This window comes from Gossypium raimondii, chromosome 6 (assembly GCF_025698545.1).
Source record: "Gossypium raimondii isolate GPD5lz chromosome 6, ASM2569854v1, whole genome shotgun sequence".
NCBI lineage: Eukaryota > Viridiplantae > Streptophyta > Magnoliopsida > Malvales > Malvaceae > Gossypium > Gossypium raimondii.
The window spans coordinates 43052550-43074533 of NC_068570.1; the positions used below are offsets into that span (position 1 = coordinate 43052550).

General features: G+C 35.2%; 2 protein-coding genes across 2 annotated transcripts; one reads left to right on the forward strand and one right to left on the reverse strand.

Annotated features, from left to right (window-relative positions):
- Positions 1 to 928: 928 nt before the first annotated feature.
- On the reverse strand, positions 929 to 2261 carry LOC105774735 (zingipain-2). Its single transcript, XM_012597294.2, has 2 exons — positions 1788 to 2261; positions 929 to 1697 (listed from the first exon to the last, which is right to left on the reverse strand). The coding sequence occupies exons 1-2, from the start codon at positions 2218 to 2220 to the stop codon at positions 1105 to 1107; spliced, it is 1026 nt and encodes a 341-aa protein (XP_012452748.1). The 5' UTR covers positions 2221 to 2261; the 3' UTR covers positions 929 to 1104.
- Positions 2262 to 12467: 10206 nt separating this feature from the next.
- On the forward strand, positions 12468 to 13361 carry LOC105771995 (uncharacterized). Its single transcript, XM_012593357.1, has 3 exons — positions 12468 to 12759; positions 12826 to 12882; positions 12979 to 13361. The coding sequence occupies exons 1-3, from the start codon at positions 12468 to 12470 to the stop codon at positions 13359 to 13361; spliced, it is 732 nt and encodes a 243-aa protein (XP_012448811.1).
- The last annotated feature ends 8623 nt before the right edge of the window (positions 13362 to 21984 follow it).

The following is a 21984-nucleotide window of genomic DNA, read 5'->3' on the forward strand; positions in this document are numbered from 1 at the left end:
AAAATAAATCATATTATTTGAGAGTACTTTAATTTTTTATTTAAAAATAATAAAAATCTGCATATTTTATGAGATTTAAATTTGTGCTATTTATATGAATAATTAATTTTTTATATGGCCTTTAGCCCTTTACCCTTAAAAAATTAATCTTACCTCTAAATCGAAACTTTATTTTAATATGATATACATATGCATACTTTCTTACCTCCAATTGAATATTGTAAAAAGCTGAACGTCGATAATAACAATAAATTGTAAAGAAAGAGAGAAAATAGAACACACAGAATTTTATGTGGAAACCCTTTCGGGAAAAAACCATAGGTAGATGAGAAGAAAATTCACTGTCGAATTCAAATGATATAAGAGGAGAGACGATTGCGTCTATTTATAGGTTTAAAAACCTTATTCTAATCAAAGTCTAATAGAAGTAATACAGTAAGGTTAAAACACCTTATTCTAATCAAATATCAAATAAAAGAAGTAAACCTCGGCCTTCGCCCTCGCAGATCCCCTATCTTGCCGCTTGTATTTTATTTTAATAGGAATTTGGGTCACACAGCTCAAACAAATATGTATACTATTATTTAAGTTATGACTGAATTGGTGTCACTAGTCAACCAAAATCCAACTCGATTGAGAAATAACAAAATGTTATACATTTTAATATTATAATACACAATTTATTACACCCATCAATTGTATATCCTAATAATGTTGTTGATTCATTTTGTCTTACAAATTAACTCGACATCAACTAAAATTGATGTTAATATTATTATAAACAATTGTAGTGCAGTTAATATAATTAATCTAATTTGTTTATGTGTTAAAATTTGGTTTGCTCAAAATTTAATCTAATTTTTGATTTTAATATTATATACATTGCAGATGTAATTAATATATATTTCTAATATTAATTAGACTGGCATCCATAATACCAATTTATTTATATGTTTGGAAAAGCTAATTTACATGATAACAGCCACACAACGAGGTTAATTTTTTATAGATAAGAGCACTCAGGACATTATACCTCTTATATATAAACACACACACAGATATATATAGGAAACAACAAGAACGAGTGCTGATCCACAGGAATATTCATGCAACTGGATAGGAAGGTTTCTTGGCAATGCCACAAAGACCTTTTTTGGAATGAACATCTCTCTTGATCCTCATGTAACCACTTTCACCCCAGGATTTGCCCCATGAGTTCTTCAATAACCAGTACTTAATCCCATCTTCACTTGCTCCATACCCTACGACACTAACAGCATGGTTTAACCTGGTTCGGCATGGTCCTCCATAAACACCTCCTGAATAAAACTGAAATCCATATCCACTGCAATCAAGGGCCACTGCAACAGGTTGCCGGCTTGCGGCCTTTAAGAGAGCTTCTTCATTGTCGCGAGGTACATCTTCGTATCCAGTGATCTGCGCAGCTCTGAAAGTTTCTTTTCGACGGCTGCATTTCCCGTCCTTTCCGGTGTATGGGTATTTTGATTCCTTGGCGAGACCCTGGTTTCTACCAATGTATTCGAATCCGTCGTCCATCCAACCGGCATCGCAGCCTCGGGTACTTTCGGTCCTGGCGCAATCCACCAGTTGTTGCTCGGAGAGCGAGACCAACTTTCCAGTTTTAATCTTTATGACGCCTTCTACAGCTGCGACAGTTGAGAATGCCCAGCAACTTGCTACATAAACATGCAAAAAACAATTTAAACATAAGTAAACTACTAATTATTATTTTACTAAACTTCTAGGGCTAAGTTTATATCTCTTACCACAAGAACCTTGGTCCTTGATCTCAGTGACAGCCCCTTTCTTCCTCCAGTCGATGCTATCCGGGACATTAATCAGGTTTTCATATCGAAACCTTTTAATTTTATGTGAAACATTTTTAGAAGAGAACATGTATCCAGCAAGGTTCGTTAGGAATTCTTCATTGGTTAAGTCAGCAAATTCATTGGTACTTAACTTATAAGTTTGATTCCCCATTTTATTGAAGTTTTCTATGAATTCCAGATTGTTTTTGAATATCTGAAAACGCATAGTCTCCTCTTCCTGCATCTCATAGGTTCGTCCATGCTCAACCATCCATTGCTTGTATTTCTCAGCAACGAAGGCTTCATCCAATATGCGGGACATGGCAGATGCCAGAGCCCCAGAAACAGTCAACATGAAAATAAGAAACTTAGTTTTGAGTGCGAAAGCCATTGCTCAATGGTCAGGCCTTACAGCTGATGTGAAGAAGCAGAGCATACCAGCTATCTATTTATAGATGATCCATAGCTACCGCAACTTATACTGCAATCACCTTATTGGCCACAAAAAATAGCAGTAGGAATTAGCTTTGCAAGAAAGTTTTAATTTAATGGTAAATGGTGATTGATAAGGAAAGGGTTTACTAATGAACTTTTGTTGACTTTCCCCACTTGTGGGTATTAGATAAGTACTTTATTAAAAAAAAAAAAGTACTTTATTAAATTGAGGCCGACAAAAGCAAATTTGACTGCAACTTTTTTAGTTTTGTCATATATGAAAAAAAAAAAAACACTTTTAGTGAATCTGTTTTTTTTCCATTAACATATTTTATTAAGAGTTTAATCTTAAAGTCATTTTGGTATCTTAAAGAGTTTAATCTTTGTTGTCAAATTTTTTCCTAATTTATAATATATATAGGAGTGGAGGAGCTGTAAACATGATTTTAACTTGATATACTAAAAAATTTTCAAGCTTCTCCCACTTTTGGCAGGAAAAAAAAATCAAGGTTTTGCATTCAAAATAGAAAAAAAAACCGCATGTAAATAAGTTGATTCCATGAGCAAATTAAGAATAATCATTTATCACAACCAATAGATTATATTGGGATAAATCCGATCAAGCAAAGGACAAATAAAATAATAAAGAAACAAAAAAGATCGAACACATAAATTTTACGTGAAAAAACTCCTTCGAAGAAGATAAAAAATCATAGGCAAAAATAATTTCACTAAATCAGTAAAAACGAAGAGTACAAGGATGGAAATAAAAACTAAACCCTGAAAACCTGAAAATAAGAACCCTAAAAACTTAAACACAAAATTCCCTGAAAACTTGTAAAAACTAATACCTAAATGTGTTATGGGTTAATCTTTTTAAGGTTGTAGAAGGTCTATTTATAGGTTAAATTCGTAGGTCAAATAATATTAAAATAATCTACACTAATTAGAGTTTAAGTGGGAAACTAAAACAATATTTAATTGAAAGAAGTAATGCCAAGAAAATTGAGGTAGTCATCGCCACGCCGTGACCTGACTTTCTTTTTTGTCGTGACGAAATATGGTTATGTCGTCGGGACAAAGCTTGTTTTTTCGTCATGGCGCCGACTACTTGTCAGGACAAAGAGCTACTCCTTGTTGCAACGTCACACACTGGTTATGTTGAAATGTAAGACATACTGATATTAACTAAGTTCAAGTTGTGCTTGAACTTTGAAACCAGAAGACTTCTAGTCTTCAACTTATGCATTGCGAAATCAAACCTGAGTCGGGTCTACTTTCCATGAATGCGGTGCTGTCTTTCCATAACCTACACTCAAAAGAGAACTTCTTTTATTCAAAACGATCATACATTTTTCCCTCCTATGACCAAGTTGCCTCTATTTCAAACGAGTCGACTCTAACTCCTTAACAGATGAGGGATATGCTTTTTAACCAATCACTGTTGATCCTTACAGAACATAAAGACTTCCAATCTTTCTACCTTTCATCAAAACATGAACCCCATGATATACCTTAATGCCACTTGACGTGATGTTAATTTTATAGCCCTTCGAGTCCAAATTTCCCAAGGAGATGAGATTTCTCTTTAAATTAGGCAAATACCTGATATTTGATAGTGGCCTGATTCTCTTGTCGTGCATCCTAATCTGAACAGTACCAACACCGATTACCTTATAGGGTAAGCCATTCCCCATATGCACAACTCCACCTTCAACTAAATTGTATGTGGAGAACCAGTCCCTGTTGGGACACAAGTGGAAAGAACACCTCGAATCCAAGATCCACTCAGACGTAAGCTTGAAGCTTTTGCTTGTCGACAGTAACAAGAAATCGTCACCCTTTTTGTTGACCAAATTAGCATAAAGTAATTCTTTCTCATTGTTCTTAGCAAGCCTCTTATTTCGTAGCTTGTAACAATCTACCTTGACATGACCTAACTTCTTACAATAGTGACATCTTTTATCTCGATTCCTAGATCTATCGAAGTTGATGCTTGCCTATCTGACTTGCTATCCTAACCAAACTCATTGTCGAGTTTGCCTTTACTCAACAAGGATCCTTCACATCCTCGAATGAGAGTTTATCTCCACCATAAAGTAGGGTCTTCCTAAAAGACTTGTATGAAGGGGTAAAGAACACAATAAGAACATAGTCTTATCTTCATCATCAAGCTGAACCTTAACATTCTTTAAATCATTCAAAAGAATAATAAATTGACTAATGTGATCTCTGAAGTGCTCACATTCGTTCATGCAGGAAATGTATAGTCGTTGTTTCGACACCAATCGGTTAGCTAGAGACTTTGTCGCGTAAAGAGTTTCTAACCTTTTCCACAAGTTGGATGTTGTTTTCTCCATCAACACCTCCTGTAATACACTATTCGAGCTGAACAACTGAATTTCAGATAGGCCTTCTCATCAAGCTCTTCCCATTCTAACTGATCTATATTCGTGGGCTTCTTTCCTATAATGACCTTTTTTAAACTGTTCTGAACCAGTATTGCCATCATCAAAACTTGCCACAAACTAAAATTTGTAATTACATCAAACTTCTCAATATCGAACCTTATTGCTGCCATATCTGAACGGGTTGAATGAAAAAATCGAACCAAGCTCTAATAACAACTTGTTGGGGATAAACCCTATTCAGCATCGAACAAGTAGAATAACAAAGAAAATGAAAAGATCAAACACACAAATTTTATGTGAAAAACCCCCTGAAGAGGATAAAAAACCACGAGAAAAGATAATTTCACTAAATCGGCAAAAATGAAGAGTACAAATATGGAGATAAAAACTAAACCCTGAAAACCTGAAAATAAGAACTCTCAAAACTTAAACACAAAATTTCCTAAAATCTTGTAAAAGATAATACCTAAATGTGTTATGGGTTAATCTTTCTAGGGTTGTAGGAATCCTATTTATAGACTAAATTAGTAGGTCAAATAATATTAAAATAATCTACACTAATTAGTTTTTAATTGGGAAACTAAAATAGTGTTTAACTAAAAGATGTAAAGCCGAGAAAATTGAGGAACACGTCGCCAAGTGATGATATGGCTTTCTTCTTGTCATGACGTGGCTTTTTCTTGTTGTGACAAAGTATGGTCACGTCGTCGGGACAAAGCTAGTTTTCTCGTCGTGAAGTCGGTTGCTCCTTGGGACGAAGAGCACCTCCTCGTTGTGATGTCACACACTCTTTATGCTGAAGTGCGAGGCATACTCAACAGATCATTAGTCTTCATTTAAAAATCATCAAATCCTTGTTTTAGTTCAATTTCATTTATTTTGGGTTTAGAGTTTGTAGATATTTATTTTCATTTTTTTCTTTAGATAAATAATATTATATTTTAGGAAATTGTGCTAACAAACGTGGAACAATTAGCATCATCGTTTCACTTAATACCTTTTTCGGAGCAACAACTCTTGTTTTGAATAGTTTTTATTAAGAATAATAGTGGTTCGGAAGTAGCTATGTTTAGAACAGGGCTTTAGTTAGAACAAGTATAATTTAGTATAGTTATTATTTTAGAATAACTCTTGTTGAGAACAACTAAATTTTGGAATAGCTCTTTTTTAGATAATAATTAATCGACTGTTTAACGACACATCAATAATGTGCAAGCGTACACTGTCGGTGCAAGTATAGTAGGCAAATGTGAGTCTGTCGGATATCGATCCCACATGGATGGTAGTCTTTTGTCTATTAATGTCGGTGCAATAACTAGATATAAACAAGATAAATTGTGAGGATATTTGTTGATGTAATAACTTGAAAACAATAAAATAAAAGATGATACTGATAAACTGGGATCCCCAACATGAATCTTCAGCAGAATACTAAGTTCTCACAAGGTATAAAGTATAGGTTATTGTCGATGCAATAAAATTTAATGTAATTCTTACCCAGCATTACTCCTCTATTTAATCTAAGACTTAAACATGCATATTAACCTTACCTTCTGATGATGGCAATACGGCACTATTAAGAACAAGTGGACTAAATTCCTCTAATCCTAAGTCAACTTTTGTTGAAATGCTTGTTGGCTTAAACTGTCACTGCACTTTCTAGTGTCAGTGACTGCAATAAAGCTTTCGTGTTAAAAAACATTCAAACCCTAAGATTAAACAATAAAAGTAAGATTAAATAAGATAACATTTCACCAAGAATTCATTAGTACATCTATACAATCAGAAATCAGTGAGTAATCACCAGCATTTAGAAAGAAATAAGAAAAAATCGAATGGAGAATACTATCCCTAGACAACTCGATTGAATCTCTCTATTTCCTCTTGTCGGCGCACTTATGTCTCCTCATTAGGAGCTATTTTGCATCTGGTTTTCACATTGGCTGACTCGTGAGAGACTTAAGCTGCCATGGTCGTAAGCTTCAAGGTAGGACGATGAAGATGATGATGGAGAAAAAAGCTTATCTTTTTCTTCTCATGTCCACCTTTTATGTTCTCCTCCAACAGTACATGTGTCATTTCCTCAAAATTATTCTGTCCTTGTTCATACAGGTTGGTTATACCAGACTGGATAACTCATTCAGTTTTGGTTCTTATCCGGATAGCTGTCAGGTGTGGCGACAATTCTGGACGTAGTTTGGAATTAATTCATGCAGTGACATTGCGGATAATTGTTAGGCGTGGCGACAATTTTGGATGCAATCTGGGATTAACTCATGCAGTGACATTAATGCAATAAGATAGCAAAATTAAGAATAAAATAGGATAGGATTCACTAAGTTATAAAATGCAATTTACTAAATTGAAAATGCTAAAATGTATGCTAAGGATAACTAAATGGGAACAATTTAACCAATAAGTAAAGGGGAAAACGTATGTTCTTTCTAGTGCTATAAATGATGTTTCAAGAATAACTATGTTTCAAACAATTATTGTTTGGAGCAACTTGTATTTAGAGTAATTATGTTTTCTTGGAAGATTCATTATTTAGAACAAGCTTTACCAAGAAAAACATCAACATAGAACAACTCTTATTCAGAACAATCTCTACATTGAAAATAACTATTATTCAAGAATAATTTTCATCCAAGAACAACCATTGTCTTGTGCTTCTAGAGATGTTTTACGAAAGGTACCACTTCAACAAAGTACAAGAGTGGAAGCAACCCTGGAATATGACAAGGTTCTTGGGTTATCTTCACTTTTGGGATGTTTCGAAGACCTTGGCTTAGTTGATCAAAATTGGAGATAGTTAAAAGGTTTTCCATTTAACCTTTTCCTATAATACTGAGTGTTTTTCCCTCCTTCCGAAAACAAAATCAATTCTTCTTCGCTATTCACAATCATAATTCTTCTTCATTGTTCTCAATCACTAACAAAACCTTTCACTATACCTTCTTAATCATTAATACAATGGTAACTGAAAAAATATTTGTCATTAGTCTCATTAATTACCAACTTTGTAACTCCTATTCTTGAAACACTATAAATAGGAGCCTTTCACAACTAATGACAGTACTTTTGGCACATTAGTATTTTGAATCTCAAAGTTCTCTCTAAAAATCTCTCAACATATTTTTTGTTCTTAGCCTTATCATCAACCACATTTCCTTTTCTCCACCTTACCAACCAACACCAGTCGCAACTTTATCACTCATATTTTGGCTACAATTTATAACTTATAGCCTCAACTTTATCACTTATTATAGTTGGGATTTATACATTGACTGCAACTATAATGCTTTATAAAAGGATTGAATAGATCTCTTGAACTTTGGGTTGAGAAATATTATCTCAATGTGAAGTTGAGAATAGTTCTTCTTGGTGACGAATATTCTTAACAAATTTATTTATTGTACTAGTTAAAGGAGTGAATCCTTCTTGTAGGAATAAATAAATACATTCATATTATTAGAGAAACATTGAAAGTTCAATACAATGAAAACTCATTAGAAATATGGAACAAACAAATAAAGCACTTCTAATCAATTATACAGATAAATGGAGACGAGCTACTACTACTAAAATGAGAAATAACATCTAATTGCTTCTTCAAGTTTACTTTGCACTTATTCATTGACTGTCACACCCAGATTTATTAAGTCTTAGATTGTAAGGGGGATTTGCAGATTAAATTGAAAAGCTTTCTATTCTGAAGTGTTCATTTTGTAATTATGAACAAGTGACGGGCTGGTTGAAGAAAAGTTGGATTCCAACCATAGTCCGAATGTTTTGAACTAGGCAGTTTCTTAGTGGGAGACATGATAATTAAGGTATTTCCTGGTGGCTATGAATTGGTTGTGGCAAAAGTAGATCAGGAGGAATATATATTGAAGAGGCATTTCCCTTCGGGAGGATCTTTTTTTATTTTTTGTTCTTCTTCTTCTTTTCATTAGTTTGCCATGGAAGAAAGAATAATTAAAAAGTGTTCGTGTATGAATGAAAGAGACTGAGGTTTATGTAATGCATGAATGAAAGAGACTGAGGTTTATGTAACACTCCAAACCCAACCCAACCCAACACTTGGATTCGAGTATGATGTGTCACAACTTAAAATCAGACTAACTTTAAGAAAAACATTCAGTGAAAACTTTATAAAATTTTACAAGATTATAAAGACGAAGCACATAATGACTATTATTTTACGAAGGTTTAAATGTACACCATTGGTAGTTTAAAATAATTTTCAAACCATCAGTGTATAAGTTCAAATAAGTAAACTTCATTAAACAAAAAATATAATAGTTCAAATTCAAACATTGAGTTTTAATAAAACTCTCACAAAACAATGTCTTGTCAGATTAGTGATAACTCTTGAAAAGAATTATATTTCATGCCTATAGACTTAGCTAATTGCTTGTACTTAGGTACATTTAGTTTCATTTTAAGACATTTCATTCGTATTTTCATCATTTCATTAGCAGCTTGGGCTGCATTTAAATATTAGGTGTTTTTAATTGCTCATAGAAGGGGTATGTTTAGTGGTGTTGGCAGGTGCAGGATAAGGAATAAGAAATAAATGAGTGAAGTTTTACCGGGGCAAAAGGGTGGTCAGATTGCTAGCTCGTAGGCCCTGCCAATGCTGGGAAGGTGTCTAGCTAGCATTCAACGCATAACAATTTCAACCAAACTCTACTTGTACTAGATAAATCTGCCTAGAGAAGAGGAGAAGATATACCTTGGGGCTATTGGAATTATCCTAAAAAAAGTAATTTAAAAAGAAGAAAAGGAGGAAATCCGAGGGCCCGGAACTGCAGTTAGAGATCTTTAGAAAAATTAGAAGGTAGAGGCTGAATAGAGACAGGAAGAGGAAAGACACAGGCAACCCTTCTCAGCCACCTCAAGACACTGCGCAACTAGAGTGTGGATTGGACAAGCGAACGTTATCTTCCCGATGTTCTTCCATTATTTCTAATATGTTCCTTCATGAATTACAGTGATGAAAACGATGTTTGAGTTGAATGTTATTTGGCAACCTATGAGCAAAATCTCATAGGGTTGGGATTACTTTGATGAAAATTTAATGTCTTTAATGGTTGTAGTATAAATCTGAATTATTTTTACTATTTCGTTCAATTTTTTTATTCCTTAAAATGTATGTGAGCAATCCCTAGACACAATTGACTGTGTAGCATACCCTTAAATTAATCTGAAGTCTGAAAAGGTTAGGTTAGTTAGACCGTGGTTGAATGATATGAGGAAGTACTTGGTAGATACTTGTAGGAGACTCTAGTCATAGAGCAACGTTCATACAGAAGGAAATAGTGCAGGGTACATATTAAAGGCCTATAGACACAAGCAAGGTAACTTGAGGTTTCTGACTTCAAAAGAAACAGGCCACTTTAGAACTCTTCTAAATAGTAGGTTAAGTATGATATTGCTTAGGCATTACTGACAGGAAAAGTAGATTATTAGTAATCCCGACCTTCCCACTCAACATCGCATAATCCTTATCTTTTGTCGTAGTATCTTTGCCTTTGCATCCTTAGTTATTTTTTTTAGTTACATATTATTCATATAATCATTTTGATAACCGTCTTTACATTTCTACTCTCGTTTTGCCAAGCATTTCTAAGTATTTATTAGTTCCACATAATGCATACATTATTATTTGTTTTAATTGCCATCGCATACTTACCATGGCATTACCATAGCACTAATGGTATTTTATTATAATAACTTGACCACTTTAGTGCGTCAGTCCGATCCTCGTGGGGACGTTACTCACTTATCACTTTATTACTTGATTCGACGTGTATACTTGCACAATTCACATATCATATTCACACACGACAAGTTTTTGGTGCCATTGCCAGGGATTGACAATTTGGCATAATTTTGTTTGGTTATTTTACTTAATTCCATTAATTTTATTTAACTTAGTTATATTTAATTTCTACAGGTTGGCCATCAATGTATGAGAAGAGGCATTCCTGATAACAAAGAGTATCCTTTTGACCTAGAGATTTATAGAACTTTGCGAAGAAGGTGGAAAGAATTATGAAAAATGGCTATGAACGGGAATGATCCTGGTCTCAATGATAATCCAAATGGTCAATATGCTAATTCTCCTATTTGAAGGGTGATACCATATATGAATGATAATTTGAATGGCGAGGGCACTGATTTGCATGTCCTTAGGGTGATAGATGACCGAGATAGACCAATCTGAGAACATGTTGTCCCAATTTTAGATGATTTGAATGCAGGGATAGTCAGGCTGTAAATACAAGCATAGCAGTTTGAACTAAAACCAATAATGTTTCAGATGTTACAAACAGTAGGTCAGTTTGGACGTCTGCTTACTGAAGATCCAAGATTGTATTTGCGACTTTTCATAGAAGTTTGTGACTCATTTAGGCAATAGGGTTTTCCTGAATATACCTTAAGACTTAAATTGTTTCCATATTCCTTGAGAGAATAAGAAAGAGCATGGTTGAACGCTTTACCGTCAGGGACAGTGACATCATGGAATGACCTTTGCTAGAGGTTTTTGCTACGGTATGATCTGCCAAACATGAATGCCAAGCTTAGAAATGACATCACATTTTCTCGAGAATTGGAGGATGAAATGTTATATGAAGCTTCGGAACAATTTAAAGATTTAATAATCCACTGGACTCAAATGAAAATATTCTATAATGGGTTGAATGCACATACGAGAATAGTAGTGGATGCATATGATAATGGTACATTGTTAGATAAATATTACAATGAAGCATATGGGATTTTGTAATAGATTGCCAGCAATGACTATCAGTACCCTACCACAAGAGCTGGGACGTACAAGAGAGCTGCTGATACCATAGAGCTTGACGCAATTGCTTCGTTGACAGCCTAGGTATCTTCTTTAGCTAATATGATTAAAACAATAAAAAATCCAACTACTGTCCATGAGATGAAATCAACCGATCTGTCATGCGTTTCTTGTGGCGAAGATCATGTGTTTGATGAATGCCCATCAAACCCAGCATCAGTATACTACATGGGTAGTTTTAACTGGAATAATAACCCCTATTCTAACACTTACAATCTGGAGTAGAAACATCATCCGAATTTTAGTTGATATAATCAAGGTGTAGGGAGTTCACACAATGTTGCAAGAAAAAATATCCATAATGTACCACCTGGTTATAATCAGCCTATGCCGAGGCAAAATGCTCAATAAGGTCAGGTCTCATTTTTTAATTCTATTGAATCTTTGTTAAAGGAGTATATGACAAAAAATAATATTGTAATTTAGAGTCAAGCTGCATCTCTCTGAGCTCTTGAAAATCAAGTGGGGCAAATAGCGAACACTCTAAATTCAAGGCCACAAGGATCATTGCCAAGTGATATTGAAATTTTGAGAACCTAAGGGAAGGAGAAATGCAAGGCCATCACTATTAGAAGTGGGACTTAGTTGGATGAGGTTTTTCAAGATGCCACGAAAGAAGAAGAGAAATGTAGCTGCAATCAAGAAAAGATATCAGAACCTAGTGAATGACAGCCAACACTTGAAAAGGGTACATAGAGAAATGTTGTGACAAAATCAGATCATGTTGCCAACAAAAATGCCACAGCAAAACAATATCAACAATTGGAAGGACGACCACCTTTACCTTTTCCTTAGAGATTCCAGAATTCTAAACAGAATATTCAGTTTAAAAGGTTTAAAGATGTTTTGAAGCAACTCCATATCAATATACCTTTAGTGGAAGCTTTGGAGCAAATTTCCAATTATGTAAAATTTATGAAAGATATACTATCAAAGAAGTGCAGATTTGGAGAGTTTGAGGCTATTGCTCTCACTCAAGGGTACACAGTAATGTTGATGAAGAAATTACCTCCAAAGTTAAAGGATCCAAGGAGTTTCACTATCCTGTGTTCAATTGGAAATCATTATGTTGGTAAGACGTTATCTGACTTAGGAGCAAGTATAAATCTAATGTCTATATTTATTTTCAAGAAGTTAGGAATTTGGAAAGCAATACCTATTACAGTGACTTTGCAATTAGCTGATCAATCCTATGCCCATCCGAAAGGTAAAATTGAGGATATACTAGTAAGAATGGATAAATTTATCTTTCTTGCTGGTTTCCTTATTTTAGAATTTAAAGCTGATCAAAATATGCCAATTATCCTTAGAAGACCCTTTCTTGCTACAGGTAGAACTCTAATTGACGTACAGATAGGTGAACTGACCATCAGGGTAAATGATCAATATGTTACTTTTAATGTTTTTGATGTTTTGAAATGTACAGATGAAAATGAAGAATGCCATGCCATTGGTTTGATAGAAACAACAGTGGAGGAAGAATTCAATAGAATTTGCCACAACAATTCTGATAACAACGAAGACTCATTAGAAAGGATTGATAAAGTATGTTTCGAAGAACTTGGTGAATTCATAGAAGCCAAACAGACATTAGAGAGACCAGGGAAAAATTTTGACTCTTTGGATTTGTCGAGTCATTCATTCAAATCTCCTAAACCTTCCATAGAGAAACGCCCTACATTGGAGTTGAAACCTTTGCTGCAACATTTAAAATATGAATACTTGGAAGATAACAGCCCCTTGTCGATTGTGATTTTTGCAGAATTGACATTCGAACAAGAAGTCAAGTTGTTTGAAGTCCTACGATGATTTAAGAAGGCATTAGGATGGACCCCTGCTAATATAAAGGGAATCAGTCCTTCGTTTTGCATGCATAAAATCTTGTTAGAGGATTGCCACAACAAGTCTATTAAGCAGTAGAGAAGATTGAATCTGATAATGAAAGAATTTTTCAAAAAAGAGATTATCAAGTGGCTTGACATTAACATTATTTACCCAATTTCAGACAGCTCATTGGTAAGCCTTGTACAATGTGTACCCAAGAAAGGAGGTGTCACAGTGGTTAGTAATGACAATAACTAGCTCATACCAACTCGCACAATCACATATTGGAGAGTGTGCATAGATTATTGGAATCTTAACAAGTTAACTAGGAAGGACCATTTCCCCTTGCCATTTATTGATCAGATGTTGGATAGGTTAGCAGGGAAAACGTTCTACTATATTTTGGACGGTTACTCAAGGTATAATCAGATTGCCTTAGTTCCTAATGACCAAGCGAAGACAACTTTCACGTTTCCATATGGTTCTTTTACATTTAGACAGATGCCGTTCGAATTGTGTAATGCCCCATCAACTTTTCAACGTTGTATGATGGCCATATTCACAAATATGGTGGAGAAATTCCTTGAAGTTTTCATGGATGATTTCTTTGTATTTTGTAACAATTTTGAATATTGTTTGAAAAATTTGGAATTAGTTCTATGCCACTATGAAGAAAAAAAATCTTGATTTGATTTGGGAAAAATGCCACTTCATGGTTCGTGAAGGAATTATTTTAGGGAATAGGATATCATAGCAAGGAATTGAAATAGATAGAGCAAAAATTGAAGTAATAGAAAAATTTCCACTTCCCACCAGTTTCAAGGGTGTTAGAAGTTTTCTAGGTCATGCAGAGTTTTATAGAAGATTCATTAAGGATTTCTCGAAGTTATCTCAACCCTTGTGCACACTGCTAGAGCAAAATAGACCCTTCGATTGTGATGAACATTGCGTAGGTACTTTTGAGGAATTAAAGAAAAGACTAGTAGCAATATCAATTATAGTAGCTCGAGAATGGACTTTGCCATTCGAACTCATGTGCGATGCCAGTGACTATGCCGTGGGAGAAGTGTTTGGGAAAAAGAGAGACAAAATATTACGTGCAATATATTATGCTAGCAAAACTCTGACGGAACAACTTAATTATACCACCTCGAAAAAAGAGTTGTTAGCTGTAGTGTTTGCATTCGAAAAATTTTGTCCTTATCTGTGGGTACCGAGGTCACAGTTTACACAGATCACTCGACTATTAAGTACTTGGTGCGTAAGAAAGATATCAAGCTGAGATTGATTAGGTGGGTATTGTTACTACAAGAGTTTGACTTGGAAATTCGGGATCGATAGGGGACTGAAAACCAAGTGGTTGATCATTTGTCAAGGTTAGGATCTGGCATTGTAGATGGCAATGATAACTTTATTAAAGAATATTTTCCAGATGAACAATTGTTATTTGCCATGGTATTACCTTGGTATGCCGATATAGTGAATTTCTTGGTGAGTGATGTGGTGCCGCCTAATTTAAACACCCATAAAAGCCATAAATTTCTTCATGACATTAAGCACTATTATTAGGATGAACCCTTCTTATTTAAACATTGTGCCAATAAAATCATTTGGAAGTGTGTCCCTGACGAAGAAATACACAGTATTTTGTAGCATTGCCATTCATCTCCTTATGGAGGACATTTTGGAGGAATGAAAACCGTCACTAAAGTACTTCAGTCGGGATTCTTTTAGCCAAATTAGTTCAAAGATGCTCATAAATTCTGTCAATCGTGTAACTGTTGTCAAAGAATGGGGAATCTATCTAGGAGACATGAAATGTCGTTGCAAAGTATACTGGAGGTTGAGTTATTTGATGTATGAGGAATAGACTTTATGAGTCTATTTCCACCATTAGTAGGCAAATCGTACATACTTTTGGCAGTAGATTACATTTCTAAATGGGTAGAAGTGGTACCCCTAGCTACTAATGACACTAAGTCAGTACTAAAGTTCCTACACAAGAAACTCTTTATAAGATTTTGTGCACCTAGAGCCATTATCAGCAATGAAGGATCCCATTTTGATTGTAAACTGGTGGCCAATGCCTTACGTAGGTATAGGGTGAATCATAAGATTGCTACGGCATATCATCCCCAGACGAATAGACAAGTTGAGATTTACAATAGAGAAATGAAACAAATATTTGAAAAAGTGGTGAATCCACCTCGTAAGGATTGGTCCACTAGATTGGATGAAGCTTTGTGGGCCTATCGGACTACATTTAAAACACCATTAGGGATGTTTCCTTTTAAACTTGTTTATGGAAGCCATGTCACTTACTTGTTGAGCTTCAGCACAAAGCATTTTGGGTTATCAAGAAGTTGAACAAGGACTAGGCTGTTGCTGGTGATAAAAGGTTGTTAGAGTTGAATGAAATGGGAGAGTTTCGGGCACAAGCATATGAAAAGGCTTGACTATACAAGGAAAATACCAAGAGATGGCATGATAACAGAGTTATGCCAAGGCAATTTGAATCAGGACAACAGGTAATATTTTTTAATTCTAGACTTAAATTTTTCCCTGGTAAAGTGAAATCTCACTGGTCAGGTCCTTTTGAAGTAGTTCAAGTATTCTTATACGGAGCTGTTGATATCAAAGACATGAAAACGGGTGTTACATTCAAAGTTAATGGACAACACTTGAATCACTATCGGGGTGCTCATGTGGAGCGTGACAAGCAAATCATTGACCTTCAAAATGCTTAAGTTAGAAATTTTGGATTTTATTTTATTTATTTGCTTTACTTTAAATTTATTTTTTTAGTTATTTTTTTGTTGGTTATGTGTTAAATTTTTATTTCATTTCTGGGTTTTATACATTAGTGCAGCATTTTAAAGGCAGGATAAAAGACGAAACTTCTTAGTGAGTATTGGAAGGACAATTGTCGTGGCATTACATAGGAGCATTATGTTGTGACAAACTGGGTGATAATGTGTTAAATTATCAAGGGTTGACCGAGTAGAAAAATCCAAAGGAGAGAGTCCTTGAGCAGATTAACCTAATAAGTTTTTTGGAGAACCTTAGGAAGTTAGCCTATATTGTAGAGCTAGGTCATTTTATTCCTCCCCCACGAATTTCTTTCTTTTCTTCTCACCACATCACAAACTTCCCTAACAGGTTTCATCTTCCCTAAAACTGTCATCATTAACCCCCTTATTTCTCTCTCCCCAACTGTTCATGTTTTACGTTTCTCATAAAGCTCACACTTTTACGCTTTCTTTATCTTCAACCTCTACTCCATTTTCTTTACACTACATCTCTTAAATATTTCCTTTTTTTCTTAATGACTTGAGTCAAGAATGCTTCTAAAATCGCGAAGTCATCGCACACTGCCATTTCTAAACCAAGGACATTCTTCAACTCTACTACGACTACAAGGTACTCAAATAATATTCTAAAGCATCCCTTTTGTTTTGAGTAGCGATTCTTATTTAAGGAAGAACCCTATATGAGGTATGATGAGTTTGTATCGTTGATAGTAGAGCAGTATGGGCGGGGCATTTTCTGCTTGCACCTATAGGATGTTTTGGCCAGAGTAGTTAGGGAGTTCTATGCCCATGTGAACTATCCTGATTCTCCTTTCATCTACGTAAGGGGCACCTTTGGACCATTTGATGAGGACTATATAAATGCCCAGTTTGGCCTTAAAGAGGTACATGATGAACATACCAAGTTGGTGAATAACATCAAAACTGAGGGTTTGACACAAGTTTTGAAAGATTTATGTGTCGCAAGCTCACAATGGATTGTATCTAGCCAGGAATGCTACATTGTAGAAAAGGGCTTCACTGAAATCGATTAGGAAAGTGTGGTATCATTTCTTGAAAAATTGGCTTATGCCATCCATGCACAATACCACTATTTCTAAGGAAAGGATGCTGTTGTTGCATTCTATTATAAGAGGAAAAATGATCAATGTGAGAAGGATCATTTTTTAGGAAGTCTATCGTTGTGCTGAGAAGAATGCCAGAAGTTTAAATATTCCTTATCTCATCACTACATTATGCAAGACTGATAATTTTCCTCTTATTCATGCTGAGGATATTACCCTTAATAAGGGTGGACTAATAATGACAAATTTTGGCAAGCTCCGAGGCATTGATACTGCCTCGATAACTCAACAAAGTCAAGCTTCTACTGTCGCACACATTCCCACAACAACACCTTCAGTCACTTAGGGCTCATTCGATCAGCGAATATTGAATTCTCTGAAGCAGCTAGAGCAAATGATGTCCTTGTTTGAAAGTCAGTAGTACCAACTAGCTGAAGAGTTAGTCCAACATAAAGAGCAACAAGCTTAGTATTGGTCATATATGAGGGATAGGGATTTGGCAGTTAAGCGATCTTTACAAAATAACTTTTCGAAACCAATGCTAGAATTCCCTATCTTCCCCATAATTTTTCTCCCATCTGCTAAGACTGAAGTAGAACCAGGCCCAACTACTGTTAAAGTTAACTCAATAAATGAAGAGATCAATGTTGATGTTGGACAAGCTGCTGAAGAGACCGAGAAGTCAACATCCATTGAGCCTAGGAAGGATAAAGAAGAAGGAAAGGAAGGACAAAATGACCCTACTATTGCTACAAATCTTGCCACCACAGAAGGTAAAACTCCTGTACCACCATCTTCACCAGCCTCTGTGAGTGCCCAAGATCGTGCAATTGATCAGTTGATCGATGATCTAATGGAAACCGATATGGAATGCAAAGATGTAAACCACCTGAAAAGGAAGTTGAGGTACAAGGTCAGTGCCCTCAAGTTCATACTAAGAACTGAAAAAATCACCTACAATACAACCTAAGCTAGATAAGCTTTTTTCTCTTTTCTTTTAATGGTCATATTTTTGGTGCATGCACATTTATTAAGGGTAATGCATTCCTTAGGTTTGGGGGTGTATTGTGTAGTTAGGTTGCATTATATAATATGGATGTTTTGCCACTACATAGTAATCACTGAAGTACTATTTTGTATATAAGAAGTACAGTTTATACTTATGATGTTCAATGATGAGTTTAAATTTTTCGATATGCCTAGAACATGTGAGTTGGTCTGGTGTATTGGCAAAATGTCGGCGTTTATGCATACATGCATATTTTTCTTGAGCACAAGCAATAACTCAGATTTGAGGGTGTGATACCTTTTGAAAAGAGCTATATTTCATGCCTTTAGACCTAGCTAATTGCATGTACTTAGGTACATTTTAGGACATTTCATTCTTATTTTCATCACTTCATTAGTAGCTTGGGTTGCATTTAAATATTAGGTATTTTTAATTACTCGTGGAAGGGCTGTGTTTTGTGGTATTGGTAGGTGTAGGATGAGGAACAAGAAATAACTAAGTGAAGTTTTGCCAGGGCAAAAGGGTGGTCAAATTCCTAGCTCGTAGGCCATGGAAATGCCAAGAAGGTGTCTAGTCAACATTCAGCGCATATCAGTTTCAACCCAACTCTACTTGTACCAAATAAATATGCCTAGAAAAGAGGAGAGGATAAATCTTAGGTCTGTTGGAATTATCCTCAAAAGGAAAAAAACAATTTAAAAAGAAGCAAAGGAGGACACCCGAGGGCACAGGACTGCGAGTAAAGATCCTTAGGCAAATTAGAAGGTAGTGGCTGAATAGAGACAGGAAGAGGAAAGACGTAGGCAACCCCTTTCAACCACCTTAGGACACTGCGCAACTGGAGTGTGTATTGGACAAGCGAAGATTGACTTTTAGATGTTCTTCCTGTAATAGACCATTTTAAGTGAAATCATAATAGCGGTTTTGGGACCATAAATTTGACATCAAAATATTTAATTTATTAATATTTTAATGTCTAAAACATGTTATTAGTGTCATATAAAAATTTCATTCAGAAATTTTATCATTAGCATGCTTAATTTGACAAAAAAGGACTGAATTGCATATAGTGCAAATTTTGAGTTCTATAAGTAAAATGTGTCAAATTGCTATGAAATTGGAATATAAGTGGCCTTTAAAAGGTGATTAGACTATTAATATTAATAGGGGACAAAGATGGACAACTTTTTAATGGTTTTAAAGATTATTACTTAAGGTTAATTTGGTAAATTAGTAAAAACAACTTAAAATAAAAAAAAGGTAAAAAAAAGATATCATCTTTCTTCTTCATCATCAACTGAATTTAGCACCTAAGGAAGCCATTAAAGACCTCTCAAGGTTCGTCCGTACTCCATCTATGCATATCAAGATAAACCATATACGGCTCTAGATTAAGGCAAATAAAAAGCTTCAGATTAATCGACTCCATTTCTACGTTTATCATCGAGGTAAGTTCGTACATTTAAATAACATTTTCAATTATGTTTTAAATGCTATTATTTTAGATAATGTCAAATTGAGTTTCAGTGGCAAAATCCAATGGTGTATCGACGATCATCCACAATGAAAAGGGATGGTGACGACCATCAAATAATGAAAAGGGATTGCTTCTGATATCGAGCTTTGAAAAGTGATAGCTTCGACTATCGAGCTATGAAAAGGGTTGGGACAACCATCATGGTTTTATTCTGTGAGCTTCGGTAAAAAATATCGATTCAATTTACCTTATTAATATGGAAAGTAGTAAGTATGTGATATCCATGGCAATGAGAAGTATAAATTCACTTGAATTAAGTTTATGAATCATTAATTCTTATGTTGAATTGATACATATGTAATTTAAGATTATGCAACGCATTGATAAGCATAGATTATATACTACGAACTTACTAAGCATAACATGTTCACCTTGTGTTTATTTCTTTATGTTTTGTAGTTAATTGGAAACTCGTTTGGGTTGGAAAGTCATCAGAGACCTATCACACTATCCATTGGCTATATCTGTAGATTTTGACTTTTTTGAGTCTTAGTTATAATGACGTGTATAGGTGTTTGGTTGATGTTATAGCCATTATGTTTTGGCTTGTAAATTTGGTATTTTGAATGATGAAATGGTGTTAAGTTGGCATGTATATATTTGGCCTTGTAATGGTTGTTGTTTTGGTGTTTATGGTAACTAAAAGATGGAAGTTAAAATGGTAGTTAAACATGTTTGTTATAAATTGTCTTCTGATATGTTTGAATGTGGTGATTTGATATATTGGTTATAAATTACATTTATGGATAATGTTGCTAGGTGTTAAATAGCATATTAGATACTTTTGGTGTGAATTTGATTGGTAAACAAAGTGGTAAGTTTTGGCATAAACTTAGTTATATGTTTGTTGAACTTTTTGCCAAACTATGCATATGGTTATATATGTTTAATTGTGGTGATTGAGGTTTCTTTTAGGCATATTGGTTGTATGCTTATATACCTTATTTGGATAGCTTGATTATGCAGGTTTTTAATGAAATTTGAAGGCTTGTTTATATGTGGAAAAATTGATTGTAGGTAGATGCTTGAATGGGTGAGAAAAATGGCTTAGAAATGACCTATTTTTCGTCCACACGGCCAGAGACACAGGCATATGTCTCAACTGTGTGTGACATACGGCCATACAACACGACCATGTGTCCTTTGTAGCTTACAAAAGGGCTGTAAGTCAAACAATTACACGGCCTAGCACATAGCCTAACACATAGGCATGCGGCTTGGCCATGTGACCCAAGTCAAAGGGTTATACGGGCCCGAACACGGGCTGGGACACGGGCGCGTGTCCCTACTTCAAATGTCCATGCGGCCTAAGATACGGGCTTGTGTCTTACTCGGGTGACCCCTGTAGCTTGAAAATTTTCATCTTTTACTAAAAAAATTTATATGTTTTCGATTTAGTCTTGATTTCTTTCTAATGTGTTTTTAGGGCCTCAAGGGCTCGAGTAAAGGACAATATGTATGTCTTTGATTTGTTTTGCTATGACTGATGATGTGAATTGAATATTTTAAATTTTTGTTCATTTTGAATTGAAATCTCTGGTAATGCTCCGTAACCTTATCCGGACGACAGATACGGGTTAGGGGTGTTACATTTATTAGTATCAGAGCTACGATTTAGTCAATTCTTGGATTGAACGTAACGTGTATGAGCCTAGATATACATGCCATTATATAACATGTGATAGTGTGATAACTCCTGACCTATTTTGAAACATGTTTTCTTATAACAATGACATTCAACTGAGCTGGCTCCGATGAAGTTGAGAGTAATGCTCAAGCCTCCGTTCATGGAGTAGCATCGAGCGGTACAAGGCCCGTATCTGAGGGCCAGGGAGGAGAGGCTAAAGTAGCCTTCTTCCAGATGATGAGCGAGTGGTTTACTGAGTTTGTACGTACGAGCCCGACTGCTCAACGACCTCCACCCCCACTTGTTCCCAAATTGGTTCTCGTTATTCCTCAAGGTTTGGAACCTTTACGACTTAATAAGCCGCCTGTTGATAAGATTCGTAAATACGGGGATGAAGAATTTAGAGCTATAGTGGATGACGATCCTGAGAGAGCTGAATTTTGGTTAGAGAATACCATTAGAGTTTTTGACGAGTTATGCTGTACAATGTCAGAGTGTGTAAAGTGTGCCAAGAGAGCGTATCGACTTGGAATTCTTTCAAACTGAGTTCAGAAAGAAGTA

Coding starts and splice junctions, on each gene's coding strand:
- LOC105774735 (XM_012597294.2), bottom strand. CDS start 2,220: ATGGCTTTCGCACTCAAAACTAAGTTTCTTATTTTCATGTTGACTGTT. Junction 1,698..1,787: donor CAAGGACCAAGGTTCTTGTG/GTAAGAGATATA, acceptor ATGTTTATGTAG/CAAGTTGCTGGGCATTCTCA.
- LOC105771995 (XM_012593357.1), top strand. CDS start 12,468: ATGAAAGATATACTATCAAAGAAGTGCAGATTTGGAGAGTTTGAGGCT. Junction 12,760..12,825: donor ATCCTATGCCCATCCGAAAG/GTAAAATTGAGG, acceptor TCCTTATTTTAG/AATTTAAAGCTGATCAAAAT. Junction 12,883..12,978: donor AAGACCCTTTCTTGCTACAG/GTAGAACTCTAA, acceptor TGAAATGTACAG/ATGAAAATGAAGAATGCCAT.